Source organism: Solanum tuberosum, unplaced genomic scaffold (genome assembly GCF_000226075.1).
Source record: "Solanum tuberosum cultivar DM 1-3 516 R44 unplaced genomic scaffold, SolTub_3.0 scf00051, whole genome shotgun sequence".
In the NCBI taxonomy this organism is placed as follows: Eukaryota; Viridiplantae; Streptophyta; class Magnoliopsida; order Solanales; family Solanaceae; genus Solanum; species Solanum tuberosum.
The window spans coordinates 1,643,435-1,659,924 of record NW_006238978.1 but is presented as its reverse complement, the minus strand read 5'-3'; the positions used below and the strand labels follow the sequence as shown (position 1 = coordinate 1,659,924).

The window sequence follows — 16,490 nt, the reverse complement described above, 5'->3', positions numbered from 1 at the left end:
TGGAATGACGCGTTTCCAATTTTTTTTATATATATATTTGGCATATAAAATTTGTATTAAACAAGCAATTTGTCAACTAAAAATGTTGTCCTTGGCCGTACTAAAAATAAATGTGCGTAGAGTTTGGTATATATAAATTAAATGTACATCTTATGTCGACGATGCTTATTCATTTATATTTATTTATAAAATATCATAATATATAATCAAAAACATTTGTACAACTAAGCTTTAAACTGATACATGCTTGATTGATTGTTCCCTTAACTAACGCTCCTGTTATCCACCTTATCTGTTTCAAAATAAGTGTCACTTTAACAAAAACAATAAGTATCTTAATAGTGCTCAATTCTCGAGAAACATATGATAAAAATTATCAACATAATAAATCATACCTTATATTTTTATTAATGAACGTGAAATAAGCTAAAACAAAACAGGATCCTGAAGAATAGGTAAAATATTGGCTGTTATCAGTTTGTCCTAACTGACTAAAGCCTTTAAGTTTTCAGTGAAGAAATTCTCACTAGTTACCTCAGTTTGCAAAAGGTCTGCTCTTTCTTTCTAATTCTTCATAACTTCTTTACACATTCTATTTTCATATTTTCTGGATTCAATCAAATGAATTGTCTATTCGAATAATATTGATTGAAATTATCTGAATCAGCTTTCGCGCACCTCTTTGTACCTCAATTCTACTTTATTATTGTTTGGATAAAGCTGTTTGTGGGAACATTGTGATATGGACAAGTAAAGCTGACATATTCTAAATTTGCCTATTTTCTTTTTTAAATTTTATTATATAGTATTTTAATATTTTACTGATACAAATATAACAGCTTTCAACTGGGGTTGCTTTTACCTGGTCGTTTCTTTAGACGTGCTACACTTTCATGAAGGTATAAATATAAAGTCTTACCAGAAAGTGTGGAGAGAAGAAGACATATTATTATTATTATTATTATTATCTAAGAGCTGTTTTCCCTAACCATAATTCAGAGGTATAAACTTTTATTTTGATTTTTCTTAAACTTTCATTGCACTTATTTTTAACTTTTTGACATATTGTAGGTCTTGGATGTGATTTTAAACAGGTGCATCTTAAATTGAAGTCTAAATACTAAAAAGATGGTAACTTCACTTCTTCTTTTTTCCTTTTAATTACTGCATTGATTTGCTTGAGTCGAGGGTCTTTTGGAAACAGTCTACCCTCCCAGACACCACTTTCTGGGATTTCACTGGGTATGTTGTTGTTCTTGTAAACAATTCGGTCACTCTCATCATCAAGTTTAACTTATTCATGTGTAATGGTGTTTTCCTTATTGTTGTTCACCTGCATAGTAGTTGTGTTAGTTTTAGCTGTTGATTTGTGATTGCCACTTTTTGTTTTTTAGTATTTTTTGTCTCTGTGAAACTATGAATGTTATTAATTTTCATTGCTAGTGTTTGATTTCCCATGACTACCTTATAACTCACAATATTTCTTAAGCATTTCCACTTTCTGAACATTAATGTAAGTGTTAAGAGTGGGCTAAAGTTCCACATTGGTTGAGGAATGTATTGATGGTTTGGTTATATGGTCTTGGGCAATCCTCCCGAGCCAGTTAAAGTCCCATATTGGTTGAAGATTGGACTGATGGGCTGCTTATATGGACTTGGACACGTACAGTTCTAATCATGTCTTTTAATATCTCAGACAATGCCTTTCAAGGAATTCTTCACTAAATATGGTGAAGCACATCAATATGAAATCCAAGAGGTTGTTGGAAAGGGGAGCTATGGTGTTGTTGCATCAGCAGTTGATACTCATACAGGAAAGAAGGTAGCTATAAAGAAGATCAACAATATTTTTGAGCATGTCTCTGAAGCCACTCGTATTCTTAGAGAAATAAAGCTCCTAAGGTTGCTTCGACATCCAGACATTGTAGAAATAAAGCATATACTGTTACCTCCATGTCCGAGAGAATTCAAGGATATATATGTTGTTTTCGAGTTGATGGAGTGTGACCTTCAGCATGTCATTAAGGCCAACGGCAGTCTCTCGCCTGAACATTATCAATTCTTCTTGTATCAGCTTCTTCGAGGTTTAAAATATATGCACACAGGTGGCTGTTCCTCATTTTTCTCTCTGTTATTCTAGTTAGATTTCTCTTTTACATATTTTATGACATTCTCTCATTCATTGATTCAACAGCAAACGTGTTCCATCGAGATTTGAAGCCAAAGAACATTTTAGCAAATGCAGATTGCAAGCTGAAACTTTGTGATTTTGGGCTTGCTCGGGCAGCATTTGGCGATACCCCATCTGCTATTTTCTGGACTGTATGAAGCATTTCTCTACTTAAAATTTTCTCAATATATCTTAACCATAATATCCAGCCAAAAGGTCTCATTGCTATCATTAAAATGTCAAGTTATTACACCTCTTTCAAGCTATGTTGCTCGGACTCTTCAAAAATGTTGACGGGTGCATGTTGGATCCTCTAAAAGTAGTGCATTTTTGGAGAATCCGAGCAACATACCTTTCAAAAACCTCATATACTTCTCTTTGTTTCATAGTCTATCCCTTCTTTTTCTATCTAAACACTATTTTTGTTTTATTCCAAGTAAGATTCTTAACTTCTTTGCTCTGTATAGGACTATGTGGCAACTCGTTGGTACCGTGCTCCTGAACTTTGTGGTTCATTTTACTCCAAAGTAAGTATGTCATTTATAGGATAACTTACATTCTTATAGGAGTACTTCTGTTTCTTATCCGGTGACACTTCAGAATTAGTTCTATTTTGTATCAATTCTAAAACAAACTACTTATTGCAGTACACGCCGGCAGTTGATATGTGGAGTATAGGATGTATATTTGCAGAAATGCTTACAAAGCAGCCATTGTTTCCGGGGGATGATGTCGTCCACCAATTGGATTTGATTACTGATTTGCTTGGTTCTCCATCCACTGAAGTTATTTCAAGGGTTTGTCCTTCCCTTTTCTCAGTTAAAGTCAATAAGTTAGTGATGTATAACGAATAGACAAATAAGTCTGATCCATTTTCCCCATATGTGTAGATTAAAAATGACAAAGCAAGGATACATTTAAGCAGCATGACGAAGAAAGCTCCTGTTCCTCTCTCTCAAAAATTCCCGGATATAGATCCATTAGCTCTAAGATTACTTGAGAGTTTGATTGCTTTTGACCCCCAAGATCGCCCGTCTGCTGAAGAGGTAGGACTTAGAAAACATAGTACATTTATTGCAGTTTGTGATGCAAGTTATAATCCACTCATGTTATCCTAATACAGGCACTAGCACATCCGTACTTCCGTGGTTTAGCAAACATTGAGCATGAACCATCTGCTCGGCCTATTTCAAAATTTGAATTCGACTTTGAAAGAAGAAAACTAGCAAAAGAGGATATTACAGAACTCATCTACCGGGAGGTATGCGTTGTCAAACATTCTTATCTTTCGTGGACATTCATTTTGTTCTGCCTCCGTTGTACTACAACATTGATGTTTCCCTGGACAGATTTTGGAGTACCACCCTCAGATGTTGCAGGAGTATCTTCATGGCACTGAACACACTAGCTTTTTGTACCCAAGGTACTGTCAATAGTTCTCCTTATTCATACACTTGCTTGTGTTGCAACTACAACCCGCGCCCATACTTGAAGCAGTGGTCTTCCAGTTTTGAACACTCCACTCAGTTTCAACTGGTCATGTATTAATAGAAATTGTTGTAATGGATCAAAATGAGCTTCAAGAATATTTCCAAAAATGCATCACTCGAATTGACACATAATATATAAGTGTCTTCCATCAGGAGTTTGAGAATTCTCTTGATCGTTCTGAAGTCTTCCTAATTTCTATTGTGTGCATTAAGCTATAATTTTGAATGCACTACTAACATGAATTTTGATCTGCATTCAGTGGTGTTGATTGCTTTAAGGAACAATTTGACCTACTTGAGGGAGATGGAAGAAATATTACGCACCATCCAAGGCGATATACCTCTTTGCCCAGGTTAGTTGACCCTGATATTTGTTATTGCTTACATTTAAGAGTAGTGGCGGATAAAATTTGCTTACTCTCAAATAAACTCATAATTTTTTTTCGACAGAGAGCGTGTCTATGTCTCAATAGACGAGGAAACTGATCAACATGATGATTTCGAAAGACATGTTGAAACAGTTGTTGCTCATAAACGCCTTCTAAGCCAGAGAGGAACAGACGAGGTCAACAAAGCTGATTCGAGTAATGAAAATGAAGGTCATAGCCAGAATGAGCTTAGTCCAACAAGCAACACAGCGCGTTGCTTAATAAGAAGTGCTAGCATTAGCTTTTCCAAGTGTGTTGGGGCAGTGTGGGATGACTGTGAGGTAAGTTCTTCTCATATGTCACATTTTGATCTTCAGAAAACAACTCACTCACAAAATAAAGAAACACTTCTCTATCGTTCATGTTTTCACCTTAACTCTGCATTTCTCCTCAGGATACAACTTACAAACGATATGATAATGGGATTAGTAGATCGTCAAAGGAGCCAGCAACATTGTATGCTTGACTTCTTCTTCTGGCGCGGATGAGCTACTGATAGATTTCTGATTAGTAATACTTGCTAGAATGTAACAGTTTGGCTACTAAGAGGTCCAAGACCTGGCCATTTTCGTCTGTATGGCGTTCTAGATTAATTTTATATGCTTTGACAGCTTCATCGAATGCAATGAATGAGAAGAGTTTAATTTTAACTACCTCAGCAACTATTTTCATGTATATAATCCAGTCTATATTGTTCTCCTAAAAAGATATATGGACATTTAATTGACCAAAAAACAGAAGTTAAGTAGCAATTAAATCATTCATAAACAAATCAAAGTAGAAATAGATTTACAATTCAGATAGTTAACTTCAAATATTAATTTTCAAGAGAAATTCATACGTATTTTTGTTGATGTATGCCATGTAAAGGAATCCATCTTCATTTTGATTTTCCTCGAGAAGTAGTTGGAGGGCACAATATTCTTGACAAAAACAAACATGGTCTTTTAAGCACAATATAAGTGTTCCATGATAAGACAGATCATCACTTAACATAGTTTTAAATTTTTAAGCGTCTTATACTTTGATTTTATCCTCATTTTATTTTTCATTCCCATCAAAAACTCGTTCTAAAAACACCAAATCAAATTGAATCGAAATTGAAAAGTTCAATATTGGATATCCACTTTTTCAAAACCTAAAATCGAACGACACATGCATTTTAGCCCAAACTCCAAAGCCCAGCCCAACAGTATTCTCTTTCTTTCTCTCTCTATAAATAAAAAAGAAAACTCAATTAGGGTTTCTTCATTAGCAGATTCAAGCTAAACACCATTGTAGAGCTCCGAAAATTTCTGTTCAATTTACGGCGAATTGCTTTGTCTTCTTTTTTTTTCTTCAGCTTTTTGAATTTTATTTTTGTGAAATGAATTTGTAGGGCTTTGGATTGCAAAACAGGGGAGAGCTTATGAATTATAGCTCTGAAATACTTACAGGTTTTCTGTGGGGTGCCCTGCAAATTCAAAGCCTAAATGAAAAAATGGCATCATAGTACGGATTTGTTGCAGTTCTAAGTATGGGTTTTTGCTTCTGAAAGTGAATTTTGTTCACTTTTTTTGAGTCAAATTCCCAGTTTAGAACTCTTTCGTTCACAAATTCGCCTCCAAACGCCATTACATTTTGCTTTTATGAGAACTGATGAACTTGTTAATGTTTCTGGGTGAAACTCAGAAAAACTACACGTTTTGTTTTTTGATTTTTCATCTGGCGTTCGGTATCGCTACCTATCTAAATTCGAATTCGCCAAAATCACTGCCTAAAGTCTCTTTTCAAAAATCACTGCCTTAGAATTCATGGCTTATCATTGAATTACCTATCATAAAAATAGAACCATACAAATAAATTCTTTATCTCGACAAGTTAATTATTGACCAATATAAAGTAGTATACTTTGTTACTCTAATAGCAAAAAATATCACCATTTTTTTTTAATTTTCACATGTCAAAGATTTATTGCATTTAGTATTTCGAGACGCATAATAATCAAGTATCAAATTCAATTCTAGTATCAAATGCAATAGAATTTGCTTAAATAATATTTATTAAATATGTACGAATATTAAAGTTAAAAGGAAAAGGGTCAAAATTGCCCCTAAACTATGTGAAATAGATCACTTATACCCTTTATTACATTTTGGGATAAAAAATATCCTCGCCGTTATCTTAGAAGACCACAAATACCCTCAAAAGTTAACACTCCAAATTATTAGTGACGTGGCAAGCCACATGAGACTAATCCCTCCACCTAAGCATTGTCAATTAAGATTCACTACAAAAGAATTTGACCTTTAATGGCGATAAAGTTGCCACAAAATCCCAAAATATTGTCACTAAAGGTTATTAGTAATTTTTAGTGGCGACTAAGGCTCCAATAACCATTTGCTAGTAAAACCTATTTTTTCAACCAAAAAAATATGATAATTAATTTTCGATTGCAACCTAATTTTCTAAAATAAATAACTTTGCAATATCAATATTAAAAATATCCAATATTATTACGAAAAATCATCAAAATTACTTCTCGATTCAAATCTCCTACTATATAATGCATCATTGTACATTTTATACATTTACATATGACATAAAATAAAACATACAGTGTCTTAAAACTCCTACTTAATCGATATCATTTTGGTTTTTAAAAACAATGAAGAAAAAACACAAAATTAGAATTTAATGTTGAAAACTTTTAGTGACGATTTCTGGGCTTTTTGTGGCGACTATTGTTGCCGCTAAAGGTCAAATTCTTTTGTAGTGAATCTTAGTTGGCAATGCTTAGGTGGAGGGATTAGTCCCATGTTTGGGGTGTTAACTCTTGAGGGTATTTGTGGTCTCCTAGGATAACGACGGGGGTATTTTTGATCCCAAAATGTAAATGGAAGGTATAAGTAATCTATTTTCACATAGTTTAGGGGCAATTTTGACCCTTTTCCGAAGTTAAAATTCACTCCATTTATAATACTTTGTATATTAGATTAGACACCTTGATTATTTCTTTGGTGAATATACAGTTATGGTGATCATCGAAAAGCAAAAAGGGCAAACTAAGTCAACTTTCAGCCATCAACATATCTCCTAGATTATGATTGAAATTCTAGAGACACACCTAAACTTAACTAGGATAATAGGACTTAGTTAAGTCTAGGTGTGTCTCTAGGATATCGATTATAGTACTTATCTTTCAAAATATTGATTTTGACATATTGTATCAACAAATTTAGACGTTGTATTCATAAAACAATACAATACGGTACTAATGTGTTGTGATTTCAATTGATACTTGGGGATTGAGTAAATGAGAGTGAAGAGATAAGTGATTATGACTGATAAAGCACAAGTATCTGTTAGATTATGATTGAAATACTAGAGACACACCTAAATTTAATTAGGGTAATAGGACCTAATTAAGTGTAGGTGTTTCTCTAGCATATCGGTTATAGTACATATCTTTCAAACTATTGATGTGTGACATTATGTATCAACGAATTCAGACGTTGTATTCATTAAAACAAGTAAATGAGAGTGAAGAGATAGGTGATTGAAAGGGAAAAAAGGAAGTGGTTGATGTTGTGATTTTCCTTGTCCTTGTGGTTACTTATTCTATTGTGATTTTGACAAAGAAAACTGATTTTTTTTAATCAAGATTTGGCATACTAGTTTAGCATTGTAGTTGAATGTAATTTCTGTTTTGTTTTGTTAATTTGAGTGGAAAAGATGTGGAGCTACTGTGTTGCTTTGTGTTCTCAAATTGTGAAAATGTCTTGTATAACGTTTAGGAGATATACAAGATTCTATTCATTAATTAAGTCCATTAATAATTCTTTTTTTTTTTTAAAAAAAAACATCTTAATGGGGTCTAAAAAGATCCAAATAAATCAACTTGGTAGAAAAATCTTAACATCATTCAAACTTATTTATTGCGCTATATTACCCAAAAACAAGTCACGCTCAACTTTTGTCTCTCTCTATAGATGTCTCTCTCCCTTTTCTCAACAAAATATCAATTTTTTTTCTCTAAAACTGATAAATTTTTATAATCTTTACCGATATTTTATTTAGTTTCATTTTGTATTAATAATTTTTTGGAATGTATTGATGTTTGTCAAGAACTTTTTTGCCATAACTTTTTAATATATATCAGTCTATAAAAAACCTTAATAATTTTTGAGTGAAAATATTAACCAAAATTAAAATGAACAGTCATGTATGTATTTTTTTTTTTATTTTTTTTTACAAAAGATGATTTCAGGTTGCATTTTATACGTATTAAATTTGGGTAAAACTTACCCGCATCGAGAGTTTACACCAAGCAAATATATGCATATCATGTGTTTAAATTTATAGTTCAATTTTACTTTATTAAATCACGTAATAATAGAAATTGCATTGCGATGCGAGTAAGTTTTTTCCATTAAATTCCTAGAAAATAATGTCAATCAATCACACAACTTCATCGTGGAATCAAATATACTCCTTATATTGCATCATTACTCACTAGAATATACAAAATCAAGAAAATGAGATAACACACCACATATACTTAAACAACAACAAGAACAAAAATAAATCAAGAATTGAACTTCTACCACAACAGTTAAAAGAACTTAAAGATCATATAAATAGGAGTGAAGACAAATAATAAGTAAAACGATATCATCTCCGTTTCTATTTATATGATGTAATTTAATTTGACGTAAATTTTTTAAAAATATGATCTAAAATAATTCATAAATATTTGTACAGTTTATAAATCACTCAATATGTAGTCAAAAGATGGAATGAGTACTCTGTTTATTCTGTAGATAAGTATTACATACATATTGTATATACTTGGATTCTTTTTTTCTTAGTTTTTCACTTGATGTTAGATGTTTATATTGGAGTTCCAGTTAATTTGGATCACACATTACAAGGCCTATTACAAAGGTTATACTCTCAAACAAGATTTTATTTATATTCAGAGCTTGAACTACAAACCTTTGATTAAAATTAGGAAAAAATACTTCACAACTTATTTTATAATATTCCCTAAAATTTCCAGCTATTTGAAAAAATTACAAAAATCCTTACTCTCTCCTATTTCGGATACATCACTTTACGCGACATATCGATCGGATACATCACTTTACGCGATATATCAAGACATTGAATGATGTATTCGAAATTGAGACGCAATGTATCGAGACGCTGAGCGATGTATTCGAAATTGGAACGAGATATATCGAGACATTTTGCAATGTATCTAGATTCCACCAAATTTAAGGAATTTTTATAATTAGAAAAAAAGTAGAGATATGATATAATTAACTCTTAACACTGTGTGATTTGTGTAAAATTCGTATAAAATTATTCATAGATTATCTCATAACTAATCTCTATATTATTAAGGCCAAATGGTCTGGTGGACCCTTGTACTTGTATCAGTTTGTATTCTGGACCCTTCTACTTAATCATTTGTCAACTGAACCCTTATACTCAATAAAACACAATTTAACAAATCCCTCTGACCGTTGACCAGGCTTATGTGGCATTAGAATGTGTGAGTTGGCAAAAATGTGTAACTACGCGCTTCTTTAGGCGAGTGAATAACATTTTTGAGTTAAAAAATATTAAATTACAAAAGAAATAAAAAATTTAAAAACAATTAATTAAAAAATTCCTTCTTCTTCACCCACTATCCCATCCTTTTCAACCATTTTTATCGCATATCCAACCCTTCTTTCTTCTTCTCCACAATCTGTTAACATCAATTTACCAAATCTTGGGCACATCTTGAGTCCACTGATTAACCACGGAGGGAGAAAGCGGTGTTGGTGGTACTCGCCAGAGACCACATTGAATCGCAGTGGAGTGAGAGAGAAGCAGCGTTGGTGGTGCACGCCGGAGACCACCAACAATATTGATAGATACTGTGAAGTATGTAACAACAATATTGATAGATACTGTGAAGTATGTAACAACAATATTGATAGATACTGTGAAGTATGTAACAACAATATTGATAGATACTGTGAAGTATGTAACCTATTCTTGCATGCTTCCTTTTAAAGGATCTGTTCCTCTAGTGGCTACCTGAGAATGGAAAACTTATGTTGAAAATGCATCTTCATTGATCCCTGAACAATTTTGTAGATTCAGGTGAAATATAGTGTTTACACCTTGCATAGCTTTCATTGGTAGATTCAGACATTGCAACGTCTTTCATGAATTAGATCTGATACTTCTCGGCCAGATCTAGTGATGACCAGGCTTAGGTTGTTGGTTTTGTAAAGGTTGGAGGAGGAAAGGCAAATGGTTATGGTGTGCGGTGGAGATGAAGATAGGTGAGGAGAGTATATGCGATTTCGTCGGCAAAAATGGCGACGACGGCGGCAATGGCTTCTCCGGTATATTTTGGCCGTGGACAGTGAAATTGGGGAGAATAAGATATGGAGGTTTACTTTAAAGAATAATTTAAAATTTTATTATTTTACCTTTTATTAAATAATTTTGGGTTAATAATTTAAAAAATAGTTATGAAATAATTATGACATGGCACTAATATATATGACGTGGATATGACATGTCATTTATATAAAGGAGAGTGAGCTACACACATGGTTAGCGGGGCTTAAAAGTTTCATTTTAATAGAGTATAAGGATCCAGTTGACAAATGATTAAGTAGAAGGGTCCAGAATACAAACTGATACAAGTACAAGGGTCCATCAGACCATTTGGCCTATTATTAAATACATACATAAAAGAAAGACCTTGTTTTATTTACCAAATTGTCCCTTTGCTTTTTTAAACAATTTTTTTTTTATAATTAAAAATATGTGAAATGGATTACCGTCAAAACGAACTCTGTAACTATGTAAACTTCTAACTACTTTACACCATAAACAAAGTTTAGAAAATCACTTACGGAAGATCATCATCTTCCCCAATGGCCAAGTCCAAGTTACTGAGAGAGAATCAATATTTCGCTTCCTTAAAGAACTTAAAGATTCTACAATTTCTCCACCTTTCTTCACTGTATCGATACTGAAAGACACGACTTATAGTGTATTTTTTGCTTTTCTATCCTTATTTTTAATGGTTTTTGTTCTTTACGTTGCTTTTGAGTGTTTTAAAATTTTGTTTTTTTCTTTGTATCTTCAATTTTCTAGTTCTTAGCTTAGTTTCTTTTTCCATTTCAAGTTTACCTTTTTCTCTTCTTTTTTTTCTCTTCTTTTTCATTGCACTCAAAAAATGGCGGATGACGGATAGGAGAATCTCTGATGTTATGAAACTTCTCGAAAGTAGCTTTTTCTGCATAAGATTGTCAGTTTCTTCATAAGATGGATTAATTTTATTAAGTTTCATCCTGAAGAAGCTACTAAGTCTAGGCAATTTTGACGTCAGTTAATTAGTGGTCTAAAATCAAAAATAAATTGGACATCTATCTTTTATTTTTTTTAATTTTTGAAATCCAAAGTTATATCTTCTTTTAAATGAAAAAGCTTTAATTTTTCTATGGATATATATACCAAAGTATTATTTAAATCTTATAGTTTTAAACATGTCACGTGGAAGTTAAATTTAAAAATTGACAAAAAAAAAAATTGTTTAATATTTCGAAACAAACTAAAAAAAAGACACAATATAATATTTTTTTAGTTAAAAAATACTTATAATAATTCTATTATTACTTTTAAATAATGGGCCCCTCAAATTTGAGGACCTAAGACAGATGCCTCGTTTTTAAAGGCACTAAGCCGCCCTCAGTACCCAAAAAAAAAGACGGAGATTTTTCCTATGTGAATTGATCTTCTTGTAAATACAAGAAATCCCCAAGAAAAAATTTGTGTTTTTCATACAAAATAACCACAACCATGTGTAGTATCTGTACTTATCAATTTAATAATAATTAAGAAAAACCAGAATCAAATAATTTTGCCTGATCAAACATCAAAAATTCATTATTTGATTACCGCTTTTTTGGATAAATTTGTTTGTGTAAAATGTATTCGATACATTACAATTTTGTTTGTGTATAATGTGTCTAGAACAAATGTTATTGTTAATACATAACCTCAATTATTTCAAACCTAAATTAATATGAATCTGGTTTATAGTTATATAATATTTGCCATGTATCGGACGAAGGAATAATGTATTCGTGAGTTTTGAAAAATTCAAAATTATTGTAACTTGGGAAACTTTTGGAATATGATATAATTAACACCTAAATTGTTTGAATTTCTGTACTTTATACTAAAATTTAAGTAACAATCAAAATAAATATTGTATTTAAACTACCGTCACAATAGGGGTAACAAGTAACAACAATCCAAACCAGAATCCACCTTCTTCTTTTTTTTAATTAAGTGTGTTACTATAAACAAAAATCCATAATAGACTTGTATAGTTTGACTTAATTACCAAATTAGACTCGTACACTACGGAGTAATAAAATATAAAACTTGAAATAAAATATTTTAGCTAAACAAATGACTTTACTTCCTCAAATTTTTATAACATGAAGCTATTGAGCTAGTTATTGCCTCAAATTTTTATAACATGAAGCAAACATATATATCTTCACGACTATAATATATATATATTGTTTAAAGTAATTTTCATTAGTTCCAAATTACTCACTAATTGTTATTCATTAAATAATCACTAAATGTCGTTGTTTTTATGATACTTGTATCAAATGTTGTTACTAATATGACATTCTTTCGTAAATGTCGAAAAGTTCTTTTTTTTCCCGACATGTCACCAAATAAATGTCGTTATATATCTACTTTCTTATAGTTTTTAGGGTCTATTAACGACTTTGACATGGCTTTACGAAACTTGAATAGACTTAGGGAGAATCATCCTAGTTAGTACCATTTATGTTATTGGTATACCATTCCAATCAAGATTACGTGCAACCAGGTGTAACGTGTCAAAGGTCACCGAGTCATCGTAAAGGGGAATTGGTTGTTTTGCGCATCCAACAACTGAAAGAGCTTGCGGAGAAGGGTTGAGAATAAGCCCCCTTTCCTTGATTGAATTTGGCTTCGCTGCACCCTGAATCAATCAAAAAGCTTATTGATTTGATTCATCCCATTTCATTTATTTGGGTGAGAGGGAGGCTGTGAGTCACCTGGGCTACGGATTTTTCCGTTGGTTGATTCTCGACATTTATGTAGTTCCTAAGGTCAAAACTCATCCTATTCAATTACTTCCTTGATTTTCTGTTCATTATGAGTAAAAAACAGAGTTCATAACAAAACTTAACATTTCATGAGAATAATTTGAACATCCAAAACTTGAATAACATGTATAATAATACATATGAAAATCACTACTAAGCAACGAAAATGAATGTGGTTGTTTAATTGCTAAGTCGTGGTTGAAACCACATTGGTGGATTAGGAAAAGGTCGTTTGATCCTTCCTTCTTGCATACAATAAATACCCGATTGACGATAAAGGGCTAGAGATTTCTTGTGTAGAGTATCAAGCACATCCACAGTAAAATAGATGCCATTTGCTTGGTATCCATTGCCACTTATGGTAGGAATTGAAAAGGAATTACTATTTGGTGACACAAATAGTGTTTGATCACCCAAACTAGAGATGTATTTGAAGTCTTTACTTTTTTTCTCAATACCTTCATATCGCTCGATTGTCAATTTAGTAGTATGATAAATAACGAGATCATAATCAACATCATCTTCAGAAAATGGATCTGTGTTATTCCAAATTATAAGCAACTCCCCTGTAATTGACTTAGCCAAATAAGTATATTTTAGGCCAGAATAAGCAATATAACGAAGCTCATTATTACAAGGCCGAATATGAGGAGCCGTGTTGTGTTTTACTATATTGATTATTTTTATTTTCAACTCGCAACGATCAGTCACGACAACATAATTTATTTCTTTACCAATTCTATCGTTATCTTGACTTGACTTAAAACTCAAAAAGTCCTCTTCCTTAGAAACAATAATGTATAACACATCATTGTGAAATAACATGCTTTCAATATTTTTGTGGGTAATTGTTCCATCTGCATCAAATAATTTCCATGATCTCTCTTCTTCTGTCACTCCAATGTCACAATTACAAAATCCCAATATTTCTCCGACTTCTTCATCTTCCAACTCGTTCATAAAATTCACCACGACTATGAGATTTCTAGTTGAATAATCATTCGAAATTGAAAATACATGAACCATATTAACCATAAATGCGATTTTTTGGAACGCATTACCGCGTCGATAATCAAAACGTGACGAGAATGGTATTGTTGTCAATGGAGGGAGTTTGACATCAATTTCTGAAATAGGGTCAAAAAGGAACATATCAGGGTTATGGTCCGGTCCAGCAACAAGAACCAACCAGCCATTAGAAGTTGCACAACAGAACGTAGCACCATGAGCTACCTTAGGATATTTATTCAAGATATGAGTAGGTAGTTTAAAAGAATAAAAACGATCCTCAGACAAACTATAGAAGTTGAATCCTATATGATCGTTATACACGCAATCTTTTATCTGTAAAAGCCAAGGGGCGGTAAGATGATGTGATGGCTTGAGATGAGCAAGCATTGATCTCCATGACTTGCAAACGAGAGTCATACGTACATAGTCACCAATGCCAACTCTTTTCAGTATCATGTCCATGATATCTATGAGGGTCTCTTCTTGCCATATGCTTCTAAGGGCCATTATTTGGTTGCGATTAAAATATAAGGTTATAAAATCCAGGCTAGTACATTTATAAGGGGAGCAACAAATATAATCCTATAGTAACTAGGAAAAGTAAACATTTATGATAATTAAAAAAAGAGATATATTATATCGATTTAATTTGAAATTAGTGAATTTTTGTTGGGTTCGAAAGTAATCATGGTTTCATGTGGAAGTTTATAATTGCAAATCATAGACTCGATAAATCAGATAACAAAGAACTATACTAAAAAAGCAAAATATTATTATATGATTTGGTCAATTGAATTACATATTATAAAACTTATATTGAAAAAACATAAACATGTTGGGAGAAAATCTCTCCCTAAACAAAACTCTTAAATGACATTGCGGATGTTGTTGTATTCTTAATATGATTAGAGGAGGCTCAATTTACAGAGTTCAAAAAATTTTCTCTAAAGAAAAAAATATCAAAATATGAAATATAATTATATTTTTTCTTTCAAAAAGTAAAAACATTTATGGTAATGTTTTGATTTTACTAAAAAAAAAAAAAGTAGAGCTCAAATAAGGTATGAAAATCGAGGGAAAACCATATCAATTTTAACTATGCTAATTTTGAAGATGGCGTCGAGTTCCCAAAATTCATTCAACGTAAGGTTCATAAGCATGGATGTCCAAAAATTTGGTTAATATATTAAGAAAACGTCGCAAAAATATATATTAATGTAATAATGTTTTAAATTATCAGATTAAAATTATTTAGAATTATTAATTATTACAACGTACTATAGATTCTAATTTGGTAATTTTAGTGAAACTATACGAGTCTATTTTGGATTTTTTTTTTTTATATAGTAACACGCTTATTAAAAAAGATTCTAATTTGGTAATTTTAGTGAAACTATACGGGTCTATTCTGGATTATTTTTTTTATAGTAACACGCTTATTAAAAAAGAAGAAGGTAGTTTCATGTTTTGATTGTTGCTACCCATTATATTGTGATATTAGTTTAAATACAATACAATTTATTTTGATTGTTATTTAAATTATGATAATTTTCATTATGACTTTTAATTTGTAATATTCTTTTTAGGAAAAATGCTATACAATAGCAAACTATTAATTTAAATTAAATGTTATAACCACAGTTTCATTTAATTCTAATCCGTAGCAAATAGTTTGTCACTTGCCTCTCTCCCCAGCGAATCTCGCTCGCCACTCTCCTTCGCCTCTCTCACTTTATACAAATACAAATGTATAAATTGTGTTTCTGTTTGTATAAAGCGAGAGAAAAATGTATCTACACATACAAACACATTGTCACGACCCGATTCCTCAAGTCATGATGACACCTACTATAACCCACCAGTAGGTAAGCCAACCCGTAACCCGGAACAACAAGTAATGGGTCTGAGGGTAGAAACTAAACAAGAGTAGGAAATTAACAATATAAACATGCGGAATCAAACCAAAAACATATATACAAATAAAGATCCCTCCCAGAACCTGGAAGTCACCAGTACAGAGCTACTACAAAATGAGTATAAGTCCCAAAACTGGACAACAAAGACTGGACTGCCTCGAAAGGAAAAAGACAAGTCTATATATACAGATGGAGACTGAAATAGTACAAAACGCCGTGTGCTCACCCCCGTCTCCGGATAAGTCTACTCCAAGCTCGATCAACGCTGGCTACTAGTGCCCGGACCTGCATCACGAAATAGATGC

The 16,490-nt window shown here is 32.1% G+C and overlaps 1 protein-coding gene and 1 long non-coding RNA gene across 2 annotated transcripts in view; one reads left to right on the top strand and one right to left on the bottom strand.

The window, feature by feature from the left end:
- The first annotated feature begins 946 nt into the window (after nt 1–946).
- On the top strand, nt 947–4,714 carry LOC102584708 (mitogen-activated protein kinase 17). Its single transcript, XM_006344181.2, has 12 exons — nt 947–1,001; nt 1,072–1,131; nt 1,697–2,105; nt 2,195–2,322; nt 2,638–2,697; nt 2,818–2,967; nt 3,061–3,216; nt 3,294–3,431; nt 3,520–3,593; nt 3,921–4,013; nt 4,111–4,369; nt 4,483–4,714. The coding sequence occupies exons 2-12, from the start codon at nt 1,129–1,131 to the stop codon at nt 4,552–4,554; spliced, it is 1,542 nt and encodes a 513-aa protein (XP_006344243.2). The 5' UTR covers nt 947–1,001; nt 1,072–1,128; the 3' UTR covers nt 4,555–4,714.
- Nucleotides 4,715–16,360: 11,646 nt separating this feature from the next.
- LOC107060025 (uncharacterized) overlaps nt 16,361–16,490 on the bottom strand; it is a 1,885-nt gene continuing 1,755 nt past the window's right edge. The window contains exon 2 of the long non-coding RNA XR_001473086.1: nt 16,361–16,470. This is a non-coding gene — a long non-coding RNA (uncharacterized lncRNA). The remainder of the gene's footprint in view (nt 16,471–16,490) is intronic.